A 24053-nucleotide genomic window follows, 5' to 3' on the forward strand; every position below is an offset into this window, starting at 1 on the left:
TCAAGTACCCCCTCTAGCTTGAGCAGAAATGATCTGAAATCAGAGTTAGGGGGGCCTATACAACAACAACTAGAAGTTTAGTTTCACTAAATTCAACTGCCCCCCCCCCCCTTTTTTTATATACGTACATAGGTACTCCCCCAGCCCGCAAGTAATTTCTTGAAAACTGCCAGCTAATCTGTATCCTGGTAAGGGAAGCCTCTGAATTGTCAAATCATTTCTGTGGTGCTCTTATATACCAATAATTTCATACTCAACACCTATAAGCAGTTCACTAACTTTATTTGTAATATCTCTTATATTTTGATGAAATATGCTAATTCCTTCTCTACTTGGAAACATTACATCCTCTGAAGGTGAGCCCTTAGTTAGAGGGACTTCCTTTAAGCAGGTATACATATCAGCTGACTTCAGTCTAAAAAAGGTGCAGATCCAACACCAACTACTACAGGAATACAGGAATTTTTCTGCGAGTGATTGCACTGCATTCCCCCCCCCCCCCCCCCAATGAAAATACTTTGAACAAATTCCACACTGTAACCCACTACTCATAAACCTACACAGAGCCCACACTACTTACTCATGGTAAAATTTTACAGCTACTGGGGGAAAAAACTAAACATCTACATATATACTCCACTAGCTACCAAACACTGTATGGCGGAGGGCACAATTCGCGGAAAAGTCATATCCCCCCCCCCCCGTTCCACTCGCGGATCGCACAAGGGAAAAACGGCTGGCTGAATGCCTCAGTATGAGCTCTAATTTCCCTATCTTTGAATGGTGATCATTGCACGATTTGAAAGTTGGTGGTAATAATATACGCTCTAAATCCTCGGCGAAGATCGAATTTCGGAATTTAGTGAGCAGCCCCTTCCGTTTGGCACGTCGTCTATCTCCAAGTGTGCCCCACTTCAACCTTTCTATGAAATTTGTAATGCTCTTGCGATGGCTAAAATAATCTTTGGACTTTCTCAATCGCTCGAATCAGACCCGACTGGTAAGGGTCCCATACAAGCGAACAATACTATCAAGACTGGATGAACTAAAGTATTGTAAGCAATTTCCTTTGTTGAAGGACTGCAACGCTTCAGGATTCTACCAATAAACCACAATCTAGAGTTCACCTTGCCCGTTACTTGTGTAATCTGATCATTCCATTTGAGATCATTTCAAATAATCACACCCAGATACTTGACGGATGTTACTGCTTCTGAAGACCAGGCATTTATTTTGTAGTCTTATATTAACCCTGTGTTGCATGAATTTCACTGCAGTGGACAACTTTTAATGGTCAATTCTCTGTTTTCAATCAGTCATGAGGTCGAAAATGCATGCAGGACACAACACTAGTAGGTAGTGCCCACTGCAATGAACTGTGTGCATTTGCAGCCTCAGGACTCATTGAAAATGCCAAAGAAACGACCATTAACAGCTGTCCACTGTAGTGGACACTATGCACCACAGGGTTAATGGGGATTTTTGCGGTTATACGCAGTAGGTTACAATTACTAATAGTGAGAGATAACTGCCAGTCATTACACCAAGCATTTATTTTTTGCAAATCCTTATTGATTTGTACACAACTTTCACGTGATACTACTTTCCTGTAGACTACAGCATCATCGGCTAACAGTCTAATGCCACTGTCAATACCACCAAGCAGATCGTTTATGTAAATCGTACAAAGCAGCTGACCTATTGTGCTGCCCTGGGGCATATGTGAAGTTACACTCGTTTCTGTCGAAGTCACCCCATTCAGGGCGACATACTGCTCTCTGTCGGTTAGAAAACTTTCTATCCAACCGCATATGTCATCAGATAGACCGTAAGCACACATTTTTTGGAGCGAGCGACAGTGCGGAACTGAGTCTAACGCCTTTCGAAAGTCGAGAAATATGGCATCAAGCTGGGAGACAGTATCTAGAGCCTGTTGTATATCATGCACAAAGAGGGCCAGCTGTGTCTCACATGACTGCTGTTTCCTAAAACAGTGCTGTTTTCTGCAAATGAGCTTCTCAGAGTCTAGAAACGTCAGTATGTCAGAACACAAAATATGTTCCACGATTCTACAACAAATCTGTCAGTGAAACTGGCCGGTAATTATGTGCATCCGATTTTCTACCCTTTTTATAGAGTGCTATGACCTGGGCCTTCTTCCAGTCCTGTGGAACTTTCCGCTGTGCCAATGATCTACGTCTACGTTACCGAAGTTCAGTTACACTAGTAGAACTATTTATGGAACTAACAATAGCAATCACTAAATTCACTGTTGACAAAGAAAGCAACTACATGTATTAATACTACTTATCGGGTTTCAAGCCACAACAATTTGAATCAAATTCTTGAGCTTTCAATGGCTAGCTCCACTGTTGTCATCAAGAGTAAAACTACTGACTGCCAGGGTTAGCATTATTCCCCACTTATATACCTATGATTATGGCCACTGGCACCAATTAGAGTGGGCCGAAACAATGCATCCGCAGACGGTGTCCGCTGCAGTTGAGAATTTCTTCATCGAGCACTTTGAGGAGCAGGCTCTGCCCCTGGTGTTGCGTCCATCTCGCTCCTTAGGCATGTTGATGACACCTTCCTCATCTGGACTCGCGGTGAGAATACACTGTAGCAGTTCGTGGATCACATGAACGGTGTCCATCCCAACATTAAATTTACCATCGAGATGGAGAAGGATGGCAAGCTAGCGTTCTTGGAGGTTTTAGTTGGGCAGAAGGCAGGAGGCTGCCTTGGTCATTCAGTGCACAGGAAACTGATGCACACTGATCGATATTTGAACACCAGTAGTTTTCACCACCCTGTACAAAATGAAGTGGTCTTCAACATGTTAATACAGAGAGCCAAAGTTATTTCTGACGACGACCACCTACAGCCTTAATTGCAGCATTTGAGCTGTGTGTTCAGGTAGAATGGCTACCGCAAAAGAGACATTACAAATGCCCTGCTAAAGATGACATAGCTGTTCATGTGCCTGGTATGTATGGTGTCCCTTCTTGCGAGTGCGGCCGCATCTATCTAGTGCGGACAATTCGCAGAGCTGCGGGGCGTTGTACAGAACACAAGAGAAATATTACGCAAAGGCAGCTCAACAAATCAGCCACAGCTGAGCACTGCCTTGAAAATGGACACAAAATACAGCTTGAGAACACGAGAGTCTTGGCTCATGTGTCAACATACTGGGACTCCTTTACAAAGGAGGTGGCTGAAATTAGAATGAACAGCAACAATTTCAACAGAGACAAGGTCTATTCACTGAGTATGTTGAAAGGAAGCAACAACGAATGCTTAACGCTTGTAGGGAGGCGGGAGCGGCAGTTTCGAATGTGGCGCCGACCCCTCGCGCCACCTAACGTCAATCGCTCCCTCGGTGGGCCAGAGCAGCTATGAGCTGCCCAACTCGTCTCTCTCTCTCTCTCTCTCTCTCTCTCTCTCTCTCTCTCTCTCTCTCTCTCTCTCTCTCTCTCTCTCTCTCACACACACACACACACACACACACACACACACACACACACACACACACACACACACACACACACATTGTTTTGGCCCTCTCTGATTGGTGCCAGCAGCCATAAATGTAGGTATGTAAGTGAGAAATAATGCCAGTACTGGCAGTCAGTAGTTTTACTTTAGTGATGATGGTGGAACTAGCGCAAGAATTTGATTTGAATTGACGCGGCTTGAAAACCAAGAAGATTTTATTCAGTCATGGTTTCAAAAGGCTCTGAGGACACAGGCAACTAAAACACGCAGAAAGAAATACATGTTCAGTCAACTAGATAAAAAAAAGTCAGAAGTGCCGTATCTCAATGTTCATGAGGATCTTTTAACTTTCAACACAGGGCAGGAGCATGTAGAGGATCTCTGGCTGAAGTTTAATAGAATAGTTGACCATGCACTGGATAGATATATACCCAGTAGAACAGATCATAGTGATACGGAATTTCCGCGGTATGCTATTCCCGTAAAGAAACTTCTAAGGAAACGGAGATTACTACAGAATAGGTGTAAAACAAAGTGTAGGGCTATAGATAGAGGGATGCTAAATGAAATGCACTAGCTGTCAAGAGAACAATGTATGAAGCCTTCAATGACTACTGTCGCAGAATATTGTCAAGTGATCTTTCACAGAACCGAAAGAAATTCTGGTTGTATGTAAAGACTGTTAGTGGCACCGAAGTTAGAGCCCAGTCCTTAGCAAATGAAACAGGAACTGAAATTGAGTGTAGCAAAGCAAAAGGTGAAATGCTTAACTCCACTTTCAAATGTCCCTTTAGAAAGGAAAACCCAGGAGAATTGTCCCAATTTAATCCTCGTACCACTGAAAAGATGAATGAAATAAGTATTAGTGTCAATGGTGTTGAGAAACAGATAAAGCTGTTGAAATTGAACAAAGCTCCAGGCCCAAACAGAATCCCTGTCAGATTCTATACTGAATTTACAGCCAAGTGAGCTCCTCTTCTAACTGTATCCATCATAGATCCCTCGAACAAAAAACCGTGCCCAGTGCACGGAGAAAGGCACAGGTCACACGCATCTACAAGAAGGGCACTAAAAGCGATTCACAAAATTACCATCCAATATCCTTGATGTCAATTTGTTGTAAAATCTTAGAACATATTCTCAGCTCCAACAAAACGAGGTGTCTTTAACACAATGACCTCCTCAATGCCAACCAGCACAGGTTTTGAAAATACTGATCGTGTGAAATCTAACTCAGACTTTCCTCATACGACATACTGAAAGCGCTGGATCATGACAACCAGGTACATGCAATGTTTCTTCACTTCTGAGAAGCATTTGACTTAGTACTGGACCTACGCTTATTGTCAAAAGTACCATCATATGAGGTATCGAGTGAAATTTGTGACTGGATTGAGGATTTTCTGGTAGGGAGGGCACAGCATGTTATCTTGTATGGAAAGTCATGGTCAGATGTAGAAGTAACACTGGGTGTGCCCGAGGGAAGCGTGTTGGGACCCTGGCTGGCTGTTCATACTGTATATTAACTACCCTGTACACATTAGTAATGGCAAAATCAGGCTTTTTGCAGAGCATGCAGTTATCTATGATGAAGTGATACCTGAAAGAAGCTGGATAAACATTCAGTCAGATCTTGATACGACTTCAGTGTGGTGCAGAGATTGGCAATTTAATCTAAATGTAGAATTTTCCTCTTCAAAAAAAAAAAAAAAAAAAAAAAAAAAAAAAAATGGCCCCACAGGCTTAGTGTCCTATGACTACAATATCAATGAGTCACTGTTGGAATTGTCCAACCCATACAAATATCTCGGTGTAACACTCTGTAGGGATATGAAATGGACTGATCACATGGGTTCAGTTGTGGGTAAAGCACGTTGTAGACTTCAGTTTATTGGTAGAGTACTGGAGAAGCACCGTCAGTCTACACAGGAGAATGCTTAAAAATCACTAGTGCGACTGGTTCTACAATACTGCTGAAATGTGTGGGACCCATACCAGATAGGACTAACAGGGGATATTAAACATATACAGAGAAGGGCAGCATGAATGGCCACAGGCTTGTTTAAACCATGGGAGAGTGTGACACCAGTTAGTGAGGATTCTGTGGGTTTTTTTTTTTTTTTTTTTTTTTTTTTTTTTTTGCTTCGAGTGTTCGCCCACTGCACCAGAAGAAAATTCAAAGCAAGTGAGTTAGATACTGAAATATTAATGGAAATGTGTTGTGGTTTTCAGCTCAGAGACTGGTTTGATGCAGCTCTCCATGCTATTCTATTCTGTGCAAGCTTCTTCATCTCTGAGTAACTACTGCAACCTACATCCTTCTGAATCTGCTTAGCGTATTCATCCCTTGGTATTCCTCTACGATTTTTACCTTCCACGCTTTCCTCCACTGCTAAATTGGTGATCCCTTCTTCTAGTCAAGGTGTGCCACAAATTCCTCTTTTCCCAAATCCTATTCAGTACCTCCTCATTAGTTATGTGATCTACCCATCTAATCTTCAGCATTCTCCTGTAGCACCACATTTCGAAAGCTTCTATTTTCTTCTTCTTGTCAAAACTATTTAGCGTCCATGTTTCATGTCCATACATGGCTACACTCCACACAAGTACTTTTCAGGAAAGACTTTGACACTGATATCTATACTCGATGTTAACAAATTTCTCTTCTTCATATATGCTTTCCTTGCCATTGGCAATACGAAGTGACCGACTCTTGTATATCTGATAGTGAAAGTTGAGTTTTGACAATGAAGTACATACAAGTTCTAAACCATTTTATTTTCAATGATGAACCAGTATAGTTGTTGGTAACTTAACGTGATTCTCCATATCGAGAGCAAGTGTTGGAAACAACAGCTGATAATGCAGTTACATGGGAGCAGTTTCTGATTTACAAAGGTTGAAAAGACTGTTGTGACAATACACATCCTAGTGCTGAAGGGGGCAAAGAATCACCAACACAAATCTTTTGTACACTATTCCCTCCAGTTGTTACTTACAATAATATATGAAACAAATCTAAATGCAATTCAAAAGATAGGTGGCTCAACAAATTTTGTGCATACAAATGAAGATGAAATATGTAGATTTCTTGCAATATTTATTTACTTATTTTATTTAGCCATCTGTAGACAATAAATACTATATGGATATTGTCCAAATATGTCAGCTTACAGGAAACCATTTCAAGGAAATGGAACTTACAAATATGTGAATACAAACAAAATTCAATACATTTTAACACAGAATGATAAGATGATACAATACAAAGGAACCACTTTATATACATATATACTTGTGGTATATTAATTGCAGTCTTTTTTCCATAGGGCTTTACTTTTGTCCCCCCTATACAGCAAATACTTATATACACTAAAGTGATAAAGTAGAGATTTTACATCACACAACAGCTGTCTGTAAGGTACGTAAATGTAATGGGAAGTTTAGGGGCAAAGACATTATTTTTCCATTTTGCCTTAATACAAATATCTGGAAATGTTTATTGTTCTACTAATGGGCACAAAGAGATCACCCAGTATAAACATCACTGGTCTTCTGATCCTGTGAAGTGAGTTACTTACATTTATTCAGTGTTCTCATGAAATATATTTTCTTGGTTGCTGGGCAACAATGTAAATGACAATGAGCAGCAGCCCAAGAAACGAGAAGGTGGCTATGGTAAATTATACAAGGTACATCCTCTTCTACATTTCCACTCCTTTCTATCACTCTTCTCAATCAACAGAGAACCAGTGTGTGATTGAATATCAGATACATTGGCTGTTCCAGTGTGAAGCAATATTTACCCCAGAGGCCAACAAATAGGGGTTATAAAATATTGTTGCAAGCAAATGGAAACAGCTGCATATTACAGTTTGAGATGAGGTTAGATTACATGTACTTCTCATTCCAATTGATTCATAGTCAGGAGATCCTCTGGGATGTGGAAGAGGTAAGATACTTACTATAAAGCCGCAGGAAACACTACAAAATAAATAAAGGTGCTAGTGTCAAAACTACGACAAAGCCTTCATCGATTGAACCACAAGGCATTTCTCAATAATTATTTTACTTCATTACCTCTGTTCACTGAGGGTGAGTTGGGATGTCTTTAGATTTCAGCAGTGAGAAGATGGTGGACAGAGGAGACTTCCAATTTGTCTGTTCTGAAGAAGAAATTGTTTCTATGTTATGAAAGATTTTAAAAAAAGCAACTCTTTTTCTCCAATTGACAAAACATAAAGGACACGTCAACATCCACAAGAAAAAAAATGACAGCACAGGTGCCGGGATATGGTGCCTACAACCTGTAAAAGATTACAATCCTCATATGGGATACCTGCATGGATATAATAAAATCCCTACATGAAACTGGCAAAAAAAAGTAAAAAGTGGTGCCATCATATGCTGCGACTGTTGTGAACTAGTAGCCTTTTTCACAGAAAGATGTGAACAGGGTACATCCATGTCATTCCTAGTGTGTCACCTTGTAATCACTGCACGTCTTTCGAGAACTACAAAGTCAACCCCAAATGGTGGAAAGATACTGCCAATGGAACAGAACTCATTCAAACCCAACATAGCACATGGGAAAAGTTTCAATAACCTTAGATTGGGGAGAAGAGAAGTTTGTGGCACAACTTGACCAGAAGAAGGGATCGGTTGGTAGGACATGTTCCGAGACATCAAGGGATCACCAATTTAGTATTGGAGGGCAGCGTGGAGGGTAAAAATCGTAGAGGGAGACCAAGAGATGAATACACTAAGCAGATTCAGAAGGATGTAGGTTGCAGTAGGTACTGGGAGATGAAAAAGCTTGCACAGGATAGAGTAGCATGGAGAGCTGCATCAAACCAGTCTCAGGACTGAAGACCACAACAACAACAACAGATGTGTACTTTGTAACAAAGCAGCTAATACCAGTCGTACTAAGTGGAGTTGTGAAGTGTGTGATGTAGGCATGTATGTTAATAATGTGAAGAACTATCCTGCATTGTACTGCGAACAGATTGACTGCCATATCTGAGAACTGTTCATTCTGGACTAGTGATTTTACAGCGAAACCACGTGCAGTAAAAAAAATGCAAGAGTAATCCTCTCATTCTTATTAGTGTAATTATTTTATATTTTTTTCCCAAAATATATTTTGCTTTCTTGGGCCACAAAGGCTTCAATATTAAATGTATTAAGATACGCTTCTGTAGCACTGTATGTATAAATAATCTGAAAATTGTGAACATTCTGACTACATTCATACAATGCAGATTGCCTACAGGTGGATGAATGAAGTAATTAATTTATTAATTAATCAGTCCATAAGAACACAGTAACTCACGGTGCAGCAAGTTTATATCCTCACTGTCTAGTTCTTTGTTCCAAGGCTGGCCACTAGTATTAGCTGCTGCAGTTTGATTTACAAAATTTGACATTCCTGGAACTAACAACACAGTTTAAGTGCTAAAACTAAGTAAAGACTATTTCTATAAATTAGAAACTACATAACAGTAAAGTATTTAAAAGAATGTCAAGATCTTTACACTCTTCATGACTCAATGAATGAAGGCTAAAATGCAGTTTATATGCTGAAATTGGTTCTCAATTAACCCTTTACTGGACGTGTGGGGTCATTTTTGTCTACGTGCACGATCCAACTTGTCACATCCTAATACACACCACCTGCCATTGTTTACATTTTCAGTACCTTCCCATCTTCACTGCAGTATGCCATTAGAGTGTTTCAGTCAACCTGCCAGTTACTATCTAGTTGTTGTGAGCCTTGCAAGACCTTTCTGACCCCACACACCTGGGAATGTGTCAGTTGGTATGGAGGTGAGTTGCTTTTAGAATTTTAATTCGCTATACATACTGGGGTAAATGATGTAATTCTTACCGAGATACAATGAAGTAAGTACTATATACATTCGTTTCAACCTTTTATATATATTTCGTTGCACTGACGACCTTTAAGATGCTTCATTATCATTTTTTCCAATGTACCATTTCCAGTCACCATATTTTCAGATGGCTGCATTCTGCACAACCAAAGAACTATGGGAGGAATTTCGTTGGCACGAGAGGGACGAAACAGATGAGAACTACGCGGAGGAGAGATCTTATTTCTGACACAGAACAAGAAGGAATTGAATCCAAAACAGGCTGCCAGGAGGATAGAATTTTTTTGTATCCAAAGAGAAACCTGTAAAATGGTAAAAAGGAAATACCAGCCAGAACCCTCGTAACCCAGAAACATAACACCATAACCATAACCCAATTCACTGGAAGAAAGGTGTACTTGTAGTGTCTGTCATCGATTCATTTTCTATTACATTTGATGAAAATATAGTGACCTCAGTAGTAAATTTCACCAATATATACACAGTATCAGTAAAAAATAAATATTCCAGAGAGTGGGATGCCAAATATAAGGCAAGAGAAAAAATAAACTGTTTTCAGACTACTCTATTTGGCTTTGCTTCGCAAAGCCACTCAAAGTGGTTGGTTGGTTTGTGGGGGGGATTTGAAGGTACCCGACAACAAAAGGCCATGGCCCCTTCTAATCATTTAAATTATGACAATTTATAAGAAGACATTCTTTCTTAGAATTATCAGATTTGATGACATCACACCCATGAAACAAGAAGAGAACATAAGTTAGCACCTGTAAGGGACTTTCTCACTGCTATAAATAATAATGGTAAAAATGCATTCAGCCCAAGTGAATACTGTACAACTGACAAAGAGCTTATACCTTTCAGGGGGGAAATGTCCATTTACACAATATTTGCTGCAAAAACCTGAAAGATATGGAATAAAGGTTTTTCACACCAGTAGACACCGCAATGAATTATTTAGTCATCTTTGATATATATATATGGAGGCACACAACTGGACAAGAGAACACTGTATTATCAACTGTGAACAGGTTGACAACCTGTTGCAGGTATCAACAGGAATATAACTTTTGACAACTGGTCTACAAGTTACCAACTAGCCTAGTTCAGCTTCTCTTTATGAAAAGATAACGGTTGTGGGCACTTTATGAAAAGCGTGAAATTTCACCAGAATTTCAGCCTAGTATGCATAAAACAATGTATAGCAGTGTCTTTGGATTTACTAAAGATATGACTTTAGTATCATATGTTACTGTCAAAAAATAACAAGTGGCCTAATTTTATTATTAAGAGTGCATCACAATGCAGCCATTAACTTATCAACTGGTGCGTACGCAACAGCCGAAATACTCACCTTTTACCACGGTACCAAAGGTGGGGTTGATACATGCAATCAGTTCAGTACAAATTTTAATATTGTTAGATGAACAAGAAGTTGGCCACTATCCATATTTTTCAATTTTCTAAATGTAATAGGTATAAATGAACATTTGCTGTAGGCCTGTAACATGGCCCGAAAACAGGTTACCTGCTATGAAGAAAATTTCTAGGGATCTTGAGAGAATCATTGGTTGAAAACCACATCAAAATGTGGCAATGGATAGATAACATTCCCTTGACCTTCAGGAACAAAAATTGAATTACATTTAGGAGAGGATATAAAACTGTTTGGAGTGGTCACTGATGCTCCTGGATCTTCTTGTGGGAGGTGCAAAATGAGCCCCACAAAAAGATGACGAAGAACCTTCACAGAGACGTGCAACATGCAAATCCTTTACGTGCAAAGCTCATGCAAACATAATATGTGGAGACTTGTATCGATGATTTAGAATGAACTGTATTTGGAGTATTAATACAAATTCTCCATACTCTGTGCTACTGTTTATTTTCAAGCGTATTCAATAAAATCGTTCACCTTTATTGTCTTATAAATGAGTTATTTGTTTCCTCTATCATGGAAGAATATTTCGAAGGCCATACAGCGAGAATTGCCATTACTGAACGTGTACGTACGTACTGTACACGGGGACGTAAATGACCCCAGGCGCCCGTAAGTGGGTATCCATCCCACGAGCCTACCTAAGGGTTAACACCCAATCTAATATAACAAATATTTAATGGGTCTCATTACTACAACAAACAACGAAACGACAATGTGCAGCATAGAGACAGCATTTTGCATATTTATAAATTCGAACGAGTTATTTAGACAAACACTAGCTGGCAACACAAAATGAAAACTACATTTCTCAGCAATACTCACTTTTTTCGGGCCACAATTCTGGAGACGCCCTATCGAGGTTTTCCATACTCAGCAAATTTTCGTCCAGTTCTGACATGCTGCTTACTACAGATAAATTTCAAGTAATGAAATAACCACGCCGAATAAGAAATATGCTACGAAAATCCTTTACATTATAACGAAATACCTTCCGTTCCTACCTTGATGAATTCTCGCATTTAAAGCATTCGCCATTTCCGCATTCATATGATTCTCAGAATTGAACAGTGCCGCCAATGACACCTTTTAGCAACACCACCTGTGGTAATTGTGGCAATTATATTGCTTATTTTACGAGATAAAAATGTGAACGTGAACATCACATAGTCATCAAAATACTAGGTTCATAAATATTTTTCAAAGGAATATGTATTTTGCAGTGCGTGATTCGGTAACTGGTATTGCTGCAGTAGTGTGACCACGCTAGCATAATAGTTTTATTTTTCAGCTTTTGACGAAACATATTTTGACAAATAAAAAATATGTACCATATTGTAACATTTGTGAACAATAAATGTTATGTTTGACCTGTGCTTTAGATAGTGTTACTACTCAGGGACCATATACGTTGAAAGCATCGATGAAGGGTGTTAATCATTTGAAATCGATTTGCAAAAGTAAATAAAGAAAACATGGTTTTGCGACTGGTTGCTGCTTATTTGGTAATTTTTATAAATGAAGACTCAGAAGGAAATAATCGATAGTGATGAATGACGTACATCTCTGATCATTGTACATTCTGTATTTGTCATGTCACATAGTGATCATTGGATTTAATGTGACCCATAGACCATTATATACTGTTGTGACGTTGTATATATGTGTGAATACGCGGAGGTTAGGTGTATTTTACCTTTTATTTTTCAGTGTTGTGATTTGGTATCTGATTTGCTACACCTGCAATGGAGGAAACAGAGGGAACTTTCAGTGACGTTTTAATGGATTCACATAATGCACAGGTGACACAGCTTGGTCATGGGTTACGCCCATTTACAATACTTGTCCATTAAACGCGCTTGTCAGAAGAACGACTATGTGTATCATAAATACGTGTATGGTTTGTAGACAAGAGAGACCTCGAGAAGAATACTACATTTCAGCGATGGAATTTTAGAAGAATGCACTGCAGAGGAGGTTTGTGTCGCTGAATCTGACGGGAAAACTTTGGACACCGTTGCGGCTGTCGATCCGGTATGTTACATATCTGTAACTTTATCACTATATTAATTACGCGGTTGAAATTGACAACCGGATTTCATTGTAAGGTCACAGGACAACAAAGTAAGTTATATACTAAATATTATATGTATATTGACAGATAATAATGGTAGAATTCACGTCAATATGAGATGTGAATAATACTCCTTGCCTCATCCCACATTCGTTGGCAATACATCTCCTGCCACTATTCGCTGTACAAAAGTAGAACGTCTACCTTTGTCCCACTGGTAGACGTGTGCATGCAAGGAATATTGAAGGAGAAATGACCCAGCTTGTGCTAGTTCGCAGCCCAGACAAGTAAACAATCGAAAGGCTCGATACGATGACATACCGTGGCGTCAGTGTGTTTACAACTCAACAACGGATTCCGCCAGAGTTGCCCTTAAATTTTAGAGTATATTTTTGATTCTTTTTACGAAAAATTTCAATCGTAGTGTTAACAAGCTTATGTCACTGTAATAGTCTTTTCAAACACTTTCGGATGCCGTTATACAAGTACATCATTGTGTTAAAAAAAAATGCCTAAGTATCTTGATCAATACAGAATTTAAAGCTACTTGGTGTACTATCATTTGCCAAAAACCTTGTTTTATATCTGGAATTGTTCACGAAATAAAATGGGTGCTAAGCTTTCCATGACTCACTGTGTATAACATCATAAATGAAGTCCTCTCTGAATTAAACAATAAGATGCCTTGCAAGGCATTTGATTGTGGGGAGGGGGGGGGAGGAGGGGAATAAGATGTACACTCCCGCATCCACAGATACATTTTTGGAATCACTGCAGAAAGTATAAGATTCCATTGACAAAAAAAAAAAAGTTAGGTACCGAATCTACTGTTATATCCGATCTTTGTAAATTATTTATAGAAAAAGCTGTAGTAGCATCCTGAAATAGATAAGGCTGTAGATTTGGGTTGCATACTGCTTTCGGGTATTTTCACAATTAAAAATTCTTCCTTATTGCGCTCTGATATATGACCACTCAGCAATTTCTCAGAGTGTTTCACTGAGCCAGGTGTTGTTTTTTAACAATGACAGACTTATGTGCTACAATTCTCTCAGTGCATTATAAACTGTTCAACAGATGTATGCAGGTGAAAGTGATGCAGTCAGTTTGGGACACAGTTACTGTAGTAAAGATGCAGGACGATGAGACGTTGGGATGCTCGCACTTACGTGACCTTGCTGGAAAGCTACACTGTTGATATTATTCTTACACCTTGCATTTTATAAATAGACGAGGAAAGCTTTTTGCTAGGGTCGCAAGGACTGATCCCGTCATGTACCTTTCATAGTGGACTGGTCAGATTTGTCCGTGTGTTCTGCCTCAGACATATTCCAGAGCTGTAGGATTTGAACATCCAGCCCTCCCCACATCCACTCCGGTGGTGTAATATGGTCGCATACACTATGGTCGGACTGCCCACACAACTGTTTACCTACCTGTGCTAGTGGGTGGGTATTTAAATGTAGGGTATTCCAGCAGGTAGTCACATATATCACTGCTCTGGGCTGTGAATGGCAAATTGACTAGTATTAACAGTTTTTTAGATAGAAGGGTGGTTAGTCCAAATACTTTCCTGAACCTTGCCTTCATTAGCATCTCAGTCTGGACTTTCTATCTCTCGGCAGCTGCAGGTATTACCCATATGTATTTCTTTTTTTATGGTTCCCCTTTCACTTGATGGATAAGTAGATTTGGCCGCATTTTCAAGTTTGATTATTGGACGTTGTTGATCAAACTGTTCCTGTTTATGTGGCCAGTAAGTAGATGCCCCTCTTCAGTGTCAAATGTCATTAATATGAGATTACAGCAACACAATCTTAACTCTGTAGTACTTTGTTAAAATATTTTACTACTTCGCCAGGTGGAATCTTCCAAATTGGCCGATATTTTGGCAGGTAGCTTCCCGCGTGTACTCCAGTTGCTAGATGGCACTACAGCTTCCAAAACAGTGGATCAGCTACTCTCTGATATATCGGCAGATCTGGAGGCTTTTACCCAGCCACCACACTGTAAACTATTCGTATAGTGTAGGTGTGGCGTTGACGAGTGTGGCGATTTCTTTTGTAGTCGACGATGTCCTGGGGACCGTGGCTGTGGCACAAGACAGTCTCTGCTGGGTCCACTACCCTGCGAGCCTGCGACTACGTGGGGGAAACACTTGCCGACTTCTTTGGAATCACTACACCGAAGTATCAGCTCGAGATTGATGAGTACAAGAGGATGGTTCGAGAGGTAACAAAATTGACTGATTTAGGAAGAGTCTGTGTCCTAAATATTGTGATGTTGCCAGATGTAAAGTAAAAAGTATTGTCTTAATAGAATCTCTTCATTTAAATTTTAGGGTAGGAAGCTCAAAAATGTAATGCTGACAGATGTTAAATGTCACTGGTAAAGTCGCTGCCTGCCCAGTTCTTGTATTTCTTCATTTGGCATACTGAGTGAGCTAATATTTTCAAAGAAACTGACAGCTTTAAATGTTAAATTTTTTTAAAATTTTCCCCCATTGCCATGAATGACATTAAGTTCAAGAGTAATGTAAATTCCCAGATGGAATAATGCATAAAATAAAGGAAAGGCAACCACTCACCTTTAGCAGACTGCCACGTGACGTAGATACGCATAACAGAACACAGTATCGCACAATGGAAACTTCAGGTATGAATAGCAATAATGTATGAAAAGATAGATTGCTACTTAGCATAAAGAACACACATTAAGTAGCAGCCAGATACAATTAACACTTAACACAAAGCTTTCAGCCACAGCCTTATTGACATAAGAGAAACAAACACCATTCTTACACACAAGCAAGCGGACCTCGTCCACACGTGACTGCCAACTCTGACAGTTCGAGCCAGAACACAGCTATCGTGTGGGATGGAAGTAGCAATCGGGAGGGGCTGGGGAAGGGGAAGGAATAGTAGTGTATGGGTAGTGGATGAGAGGAACACGGTCTGACGAAGTGTGCAGGGACTAGAATGTCAACAGGCAAAGCATCTCCCGCTGCGGGTCCGGGGTAAGAATAGGCCCGAGGTATTCCTGCCTGTCGTAAGAGCCGACTAAAAAGTGTTTCAACCGTTTCGGCCTTCCATGTGATGGTCCCCCTTGGGGTTTGACCTCCTTTTTTCCAAATTCTACAGAATTACGAGCCTTTTGGGGATGGACACCTTACGTGGTGTATCACTGGTCCTCAGTGCACTAAGACCTTGGCACTCAGCATTGTAACGGCGTTGTAACCACACCCACTATTCCTCAAATTGGGCCTAAACGCCCGATGGGTTGCACAAGTTACGCCCATAGTGCGTCCCCATCTGCACCTACGATCATCGCTGATGACCTCGATGTTGAGCGCCCATAAACCCCCCCCCCCTACGATCATGATGGACTTTCCATGGCACCCGAAATCCAGCATGGTAGCCAGCCCGTTGTGGTGGGGTCGTCATGTACCCTCTAGGTTGTAGCCCCCTGACAACACAGGGATCGTACTGCCGATACCTGAGCTCCACTCTCCCCACGTTGGCCAAGGAGTAGATGCCCGTCTCCTTGGGGCATGAGGACTCCCGACAATGGTCATCCTGCCAGGTGGCTCTTGCCGAGGCTGGGTGGCGCCCGTAGGGAGAGCCCCTGGTCGGAGTGGGTGGTATCGGGGCGGACGTTTCGCAGATGAAACATCAACATGTATCAGGTCACTCTGGGGCCGAGTCTTTTAAAAAGAAAGGTACTGTCTCTGGTTCTGGTTCTCCTGCCCTTTCCCCCTTGGCCACTCCCTGGGAGGAAGGACAGGCCCGCCGGCTTGGGGCGAAGTACTTCCCCCGCTATTTAGTCTGTTCTCGGACCGATGGGGGGACGTTCGCCACCTCCAAGCCCATGTTCTTTGTCCAGCACATCGAGGACATCTTCGGGGAAATCGAGGCTCTCGGTAAAATGCGTTCAGGGTCCGTTCTTATAAAGACCACCTCCGCCACACAGTCGGCGGTGCTCCAGGCGTGCGACCAACTAGGGGACATCCCAGTGTCCATTGTCCCGCATCTCGCACTGAATAGAACGCAGGGGGTTATTTTTCATCGGGACCTCCTGCTGCAATCTGATGAGGAGCTCAGGTCCAACCTGGAGCGCCGAGGCATGCATTTCGTCCGGCGAGTCCAGCGCAGCCCCAAAGACCGTCGCATCGACACCGGGGCCTTTATCCTCGCCTTCGAGGGGGACGTTCTCCCAGAGAAGGTAAAGGTGATGTGCCACCGGTGCGATGTGTGACCTTACGTCCTGCCTCCTATGCGCTGCTTTCGGTGTTTGCGCTTTGGGCACATGTCGTCACGGTGTGAGGCTGAGCCCCTTTGTGGCGATTGTGGACGTTCTCTTCGCGAGGAACATATACGTGCACCCCACCGCCTCGGTGCGTCAATTGTCCTGGCATCCACTCGCCTAGATCTTTAGACTGCCCCGCGTATCAGATGGAGAAGAAGATTCAAGAATTAAAAACTTTGGATGGTCTCTCTTATTCTGAGGCCAGGAAGCAGTATGACCGCCTCCATCCTGTGACGTTGACACCTTCGTTTGCCTCAGTCGTGTCCACTCCTTCCACAGTATCCTCACCCCTATCTTGTCCCCCCTCCACCTCCTCCGCCCATCAGGGGGCTCTGCCTCCGCCTCCCAAATCCCTCCCTTCCAAATCCTCCTCCCCCGTGGCCCCCACCCCCTCTGTCCCAGGGGCCACCCTTCCTCCTCCTCCTCCCCCTCCTCCCCCTCCTCCTCCCCCCCCCCCCCCCCCACGCCACCTGAGAAGCGATCCTCTTCTCAGGCGTCCATCGGGGCAACGTTTCGGACCCCAGCTTCCGAGGTCCGGCGTTCCAAAACCGACCCCACGCGTGAGGACCTTCTTCGGGTCCAGCCCACCATCCCTGTGCCTCCTCGGCCTTCCAAGAAGGCCTCCAAGAAGAAGTCTCTATTCCCCTCTCCACCCCGGCGCGTTTCGTCTGACGCTCCATCCGTGAGTCGCTGCTCCCGGCCGTCCTCAGTTTTGCCGGGACGCTCTGCTGCCAGACGCTCAGCTGGCCTCTCATCGGCGAATGATGCTGCCCCTCCTACGCAACCCAGGAAAGCAGCCGCAGCTGGCAACGACTCGATGGAACACGATCTGCCTCTGGCCGGTTGTAGCGTTGTTCCCTCGAAACCTGGCACTCCGCGGCCGTCGAGGTGACCAGCTCTTCACCCGTTTCATTCCCCCTTTTTTTCTGACTAGCGATGGCTTTGTTAAATTGGAACATAAGAGGTATTCGATCTAATCTAGAGGAATTACAACTGCTCCTCCGCCTGCACTGTCCGCTCATCCTTGGTCTCCAGGAAACCAAGTTGCGCCCGACTGACCATATTGCCTTTACCCACTATACCTCGGAGCGGTATGACCTCACCCCTGTGGACGGTATTCCAGCTCATGGTGGGGTCATGCTGCTCATTCGGGACGATGTCTGTTACCATCCCATCCCATTGACCACCCCACTCCAAGCAATAGCTGTCCGTATTACTCTTTCTGCCTTTACTTTTTCAGTTTGTACCGTCTACACTCCATCGTCATCCGCAGTTAGTCGGGCTGACATGATGCACCTTATTGTTCAGCTTCCTCCGCCGTTTTTATTGTTTGGCGACTTCAATGCCCATCATCCCCTTTGGGGCTCTCCTGCATCCTGTCAAAGAGGCTCCCTCTTGACGGATGTCTTCAACCATCTCAATCTTGTGTGCCTCAATTCTGGCGCCCCGACTTTCCTCTTGGACTCTACTCATACCTACTCCCACTTGGACCTTTCGATCTGTTCTACCACTCTTGCCCGTCGGTTCGAATGGTATGTCCTTTCTGACACCTATTCGAGCGACCACTTCCCCTGTGTCGTTCGTCTCCTGCACCACACCCCATCCCCACGTCCTTCGAGCTGGAACATACTGAAAGCTGACTGGGGACTTTACTCCTCCCTGGCAGCCTTTCCGGACCATGATTTTCTCAGTTGTGACAGTCAGGTCGAAAACCTCACGGCTGTTATCATCAATGCTGCCGAACATTCCATTCCTCGTACTACCTCTTCTTCACGTCGCGTTTCTGTCCCTGGTGGAATGAGGCTTGTAGAGACGCTATCCGTGCTCGACGACGTGCTTTATGCACCTTTCGCCGCCATCCTACGTTGGCGAATTGTATTGGATACAAACGACTCCGAGCGCAATGCCGTAGAGTCATCAAAGACAGCAAAAAAGCTTGTTGGGCCTCTTTCACCAACTCCTTTAACAGTTTTACTCCCTCTTCTGTCGTCTGGGGTGGCCTGCGCCGGCTGTCGGGCTTTAAGGCCCACTCTTCGGTACCTGGCCTGACTTAAGGTAATGAGGTCCTTGTTGATCCTGTGGATGTCTCCAACGCCTTCGGCCGTTTTTTCGCGGAGGTTGCAAGCTCCGCCCATTACCACCCTGCCTTCCTTCCCAGGAAAGAGGCTCGGCGACCTTCCTTCCACTCGCTGAATCTGGAAAATTATAATGCCCCCTTTACTATGCGGGAACTCGAACGTGCACTTGCACTGTCCCGGTCCTCTGCTCCGGGGCCAGATGCCATTCACGTTCAGATGCTGGCACACCTTTCTCCGTCAGGCAAAAGCTTCCTTCTTCGTACCTACAATCGCATCTGGACCGAAGGTCAAGTCCCCATGTGTTGGCGTGACGCCGTCGTTGTTCCTATACCCAAACCTGGGAAGGATAGACACCTTCCTTCTAGTTACTGCCCCATTTCTCTTACAAGCTGTGTCTGTAAGGTGATGGGACGCATGGTTAACGCTCGGTTAGTTTGGATTCTTGAATCTTGACGGCTACTTACCAATGTTCAATGTGGCTTTCGTCGCCGCTGCTTCGCTGTTGACCACCTTGTGACCTTGTTGACATTCATCATGGACAACTTTTTGCAAAAGCGCCAAACGGTAGCCGTGTTCTTCGATTTGGGGAAGGCTTATGATACCTGTTGGAGAGGAGGTATCCTCCGCATTATGCACAGGTGGGGTCTACGCGGTCGCCTGCCCCTTTTTATTGATTCCTTTTTAACAGATCGAAAGTTTAGGGTACTTGTGGGTTCCGTATTGTCCGACATCTTCCTCCAGGAGAACGGAGTGCCTCAGGGCTCCATCTTGAGCGTAGCCCTTTTTGCCATAGCGATCAATCCAATTATGGATTGCATTCCACCTAATGTCTCAGGCTCTCTCTTTGTCGATGACTTCGCGATCTCTTGCAGTGCCCAGAGAACGTGCCTCCTGGAGTGCTGCCTTCAGCGTTGTCTAGACAGCCTATACTCATGGAGTGTGGCAAATGGCTTCCGGTTCTCTGAAGAGAAGACGGTTTGTATCAACTTTTGGCGATATAAAGCGTTCCTTCCGCCATCCTTACATCTCGGTCCCGTTTTTCTCCCATTCGTGGAAACAACTAAGTTTCTAGGGCTCACATTGGACAGGAAACTTTGTTGGTCTCCGCACGTCTCTTATTTGGCGGCACGTTGTACATGTTCCCTTAATGTCCTCAGAGTTCTTAGTGGTCATCTTGGGGAGTGGATCGCACTGTCCTGCTTCGCTTGTATCGGTCCATAGTCCGATCAAAGCTGGATTATGGGAGCCTCGTCTACTCGTCTGCTCGGCCATCCCTCTTACGCCGTCTCAACTCCATCCACCATTGGGGGTTACGTCTTGCGACCGGAGCATTCTACACTAGTCCCGTCGAGAGTCTTTATGCTGAAGCTGCCGAATTATCATTGACCTACCGGCGCAACGTACTGCTTTGTCGGTATGCCTGCCGGCAGTTGTCAATGCCCGACCGCCCCTCTTATCAGTCCTTCTTCGCCGATTCTCTCGACCGTCAGTATGGGTTGTATGTGTCTGCTTTGGAGTCCGCTTTCGTCGTCTGCTTCGACAATTGGATTTTGTCCTCCCTACCACCTTGAGAGAGGGTGAGAGCCCGATGCCACCTTGGCTCCAGGCTCCGGTTCATATTTATCTTGACCTCAGCTCGCTCCCGAAGGAGGGTACTCCGGCTGCAGTGTATTGCTCACGGTTTGTCGAACTTCGTGCGTGACTTGCCAGTCACACCTTTATTTACACTGATGGCTCCAAAACTGACGATGGTGTCGGCCGTGCCTTTGTCGTCGGGGCCGTCACCTTTAAATACCGGCTCATCGACCAGTGTTCCAGCTTTACGGCCGAGCTTTTTGCTCTCCATCAGGCTGTTCTGTATGCCCGCCGCCACCGCCATTTATCGTATGTACTCTGCTGTGATTCACTCAGTGCTCTTCAGAGCCTTGGAGGTCCATATCCGGTCCATCCCTTTGTGCAACGGATCCAGCAGTCCCTCCATTCTTTTGCTGATGATGGCTCTCCTGTCAGCTTTCTGTGGGTTCCCGAACATGTAGGAGTGCCTGGGAATGAGGCTGCTGATGCTGCAGCCAAGGCTGCGGTCCTCCTGCTTCGGCCAACCTCCCATTGTGTCCCGTCATCTGACATTAGTGGGGTTGTTTGTAAGAGGCTTGTCATTGTGGTGGGATACTTGGTCATCCCTTCAAGGAAACAAGCTCCGGGCAGTAAAACCGTTCCCAACTGCTTGGACAACCTCCTCCCGACCATCTCGGTGAGAAGAGGTCCTTCTGACCAGGTTGCGGATTGGGCATTGCCGGTTTAGCCACCGCTACCTGCTGTCCGGTGACCCAGCCCCGCAGTGCCCTTGTGGTCATGCATTAACAGTGCGCCATGTTTTATTGTCGTTTCCCCGTTTTAGTCAATCTCGTGTTGTCCTGTCTCTGCCATCTACTTTACAGGATATTTTAGCTGATGACGCTCGAGCAGCTGCTCGTGTTCTTCGTTTCATTACTTTGACTGGCTTGTCCAAAGACATCTAACTCTTTCACTTATTTTATCTGCATCTTTGTAAGAACTTTCTGGTGTCCCCCCCCCCCCTTGAGTTTTACTAGATTCTCTGTGCTCTAACAACTGTGACTGGGCGCTAATGACCTCAGTAGTTGGGTGCCCTTAAAACCCCCCCCCCCCCCCCCCAAAAAAAAAAAAGAGGCAAAGCATCAGGAGGTTGTGGGACATGGAAGTGAGGAAAAGGGACTGAAAAAGGAGAGGCCTCACCCTGCGGTAACAACTGTCCCCACTCCCTCCACCCAACAGTTTCCTGTCCTGTCTCCATCCTGTCATCTACCCCCAGTTCTTGTCTAGCACCCACTTTGTTTGCTACCCTCTGCCAACACAACTCTCCATCTTTCCTTGCTCCTTTCCTTTTTTCTTTTCACCTCACTTCCCTGTAGACCAGACTAATAGGTCATTTAAGTTAAGGTACAAAGAACGTTGAAATGTTTATCAGCTTATAAATTTTGAGAAGCTAGCTGTAGCCATGGATATTCGTGAAACTGCCACCCTCCTTGTGCCCTCCGCCCCTTCATTAGATATGGATGAGGATCCTGGAACTTTGCATATGCAAGACAAAGGCAAGAAAGTGGATCTACTAGAACTGGGTGTACAGAAGTATTATACGTCATTTCAGTGCAGTAATGTGTTCATTGTAAGTAAGTATTATAGTAGTTCTTGTTCATTCAAAAAAGACTATCATTCCACTTGGGACCTGTGGAATGGTACATTAGCTTATTTGTTTGAGTTGTTAATATTTGTCATGTATTATTGTTTTTCTGACATGTTCTACATCCTGGAGGACCTCCTCACTATGGATCAATTGGAATGAAAGTAAATCTAATCTACGTATGAGAAACTATAGTGGCCCTAAAATAGCCTTATAAAAACTAATTCTGTTTAAAGTACATTATTACATGTGATGCAGCTTTACAACAAGATCAAAGGGCCTTCCTGGTTCATCTGCTGAACTGATTTCAAGCATTGTCTGTGTCCAATGAACATGCTGAGCCAGATGCAGTTGCCTGCCCTGTTTTAGGGGAAGCCTCTCAGCCTACAAGATGAGGGCAGTCACAGAGGGTGGAATTCTTGGTAGTTGGTAGTTCCAACTTTAGGCACATAATGGCAGTCCACGATGATAACGGCTGCCAAGGAGGGGAATTAACATATTATACGCTCTGTGTACATACTGTGAGGAGTCATTCCAGATGTAGGTCGGGTGCTTCTGGATACCACAAGTACAGGGTGCAGTGAGATGCAGGTGGTGGTTCATGTCAGCACTGTTGGAATAGATTCTCACTGGTTTCGGGTAGTTAGCTGACGTGGTAAACACAAGCAGTCATGCTTGTGACATGAGGGGAGAGCTTATTGTCTGTGACATAGTTGACAGGACTGACTGTGGATCTTTAGTACAGAGCTGAGTGGATCATCTGAATCAGAGGCTGAGAGTTCTGTGACGATGTAGGTTGCAGATTCGATGACATGCATCACAGAGTGATGGTTGTTGGGTTCCGTTCAATAGGTCAGGGGTCCACTACACACAGAAGTGCCTACACGGGCATTGGACGATTCCTTGGTGAGACGGTCTCAGGGAAACTTAAGAAAGGGCTTCAGTCTCAAAGAGTGCAGTGCAAACAGAGGGTGAGAGTAGACCTAGGAATAATAACTATTGTAGTTGTAAACTGTTGTAGCTGCATTGGGAAAGAACCAAAGTTTCAAGCACTTACAGAAAGTGCTGAAACTCAAATCGTTATGGGTACAGAAAGCTGGCTAAAGATGGAGATAAGTTCAGCCGAAATTTTTGCAAAGGACCTCACTTTGTTCTGGGAGGATAGATTAAATACAGTTGGTGGTGGAGTGTTCATTGCTGTCAGAAGTAGTTTAACTAGTAGTGAAATTTAAGTAGATTGTTCCTAGGAGTTAGGATGGGTAGAGGTTATACTTGACAACCAGAATAAATTAGTAATCGGTTTCTTTTACCACCACCCCCCTTTCCCCCCAACTCAGATGATTTAATTGCGGAACAGTTCAAAGAAAATAAGTCACATTTCAAATAGGAACCCCACTCATTCGATTAGTTCCTGGTGACTTCAGTCTAACCTCGATATGTTGGCAAAAAATAAGCGTAGTCGAGGGTAGGCATAAAACGTTGTCCAAAATCGCACTGAATTCTATATCCGAACATTATTTTCAACAGTTAATTCAGCAGGCCACTCAAAGTACAAAATGGTTTCAAAGAC

The 24053-nt window shown here is 43.7% G+C and overlaps 2 protein-coding genes across 3 annotated transcripts in view; one reads left to right on the forward strand and one right to left on the reverse strand.

Annotated features, from left to right (window-relative positions):
* LOC126425314 (protein lin-52 homolog) overlaps window positions 1-11976 on the reverse strand; it is a 70414-nt gene extending 58438 nt beyond the window's left edge. The window contains exons 1-3 of one of the 2 annotated variants that reach the window (XM_050088293.1): window positions 11832-11976; window positions 11653-11736; window positions 8834-8935 (exon numbers count right to left, since the gene is read on the reverse strand). In XM_050088293.1, the coding sequence (XP_049944250.1) occupies window positions 8834-8935; window positions 11653-11736; window positions 11832-11877 (232 nt within the window). In that variant the 5' untranslated portion in view covers window positions 11878-11976. Of the gene's footprint in view, window positions 1-8833; window positions 8936-11652; window positions 11737-11818 lie in introns of both variants that reach the window. The other variant, XM_050088294.1, reaches the window with a different exon arrangement.
* A 292-nt stretch (window positions 11977-12268) lies between these two features.
* The window catches only part of LOC126425312 (protein FAM177A1), a 34551-nt gene continuing 22766 nt past the window's right edge, over window positions 12269-24053 (forward strand). The window contains exons 1-4 of the mRNA XM_050088292.1: window positions 12269-12332; window positions 12538-12629; window positions 12736-12861; window positions 14969-15133. Coding sequence (XP_049944249.1) covers window positions 12573-12629; window positions 12736-12861; window positions 14969-15133 — 348 coding nt within the window. The 5' untranslated portion in view covers window positions 12269-12332; window positions 12538-12572. The remainder of the gene's footprint in view (window positions 12333-12537; window positions 12630-12735; window positions 12862-14968; window positions 15134-24053) is intronic.

The sequence above is a fragment of the Schistocerca serialis genome, chromosome 10 (genome assembly GCF_023864345.2).
Source record: "Schistocerca serialis cubense isolate TAMUIC-IGC-003099 chromosome 10, iqSchSeri2.2, whole genome shotgun sequence".
NCBI lineage: Eukaryota > Metazoa > Arthropoda > Insecta > Orthoptera > Acrididae > Schistocerca > Schistocerca serialis.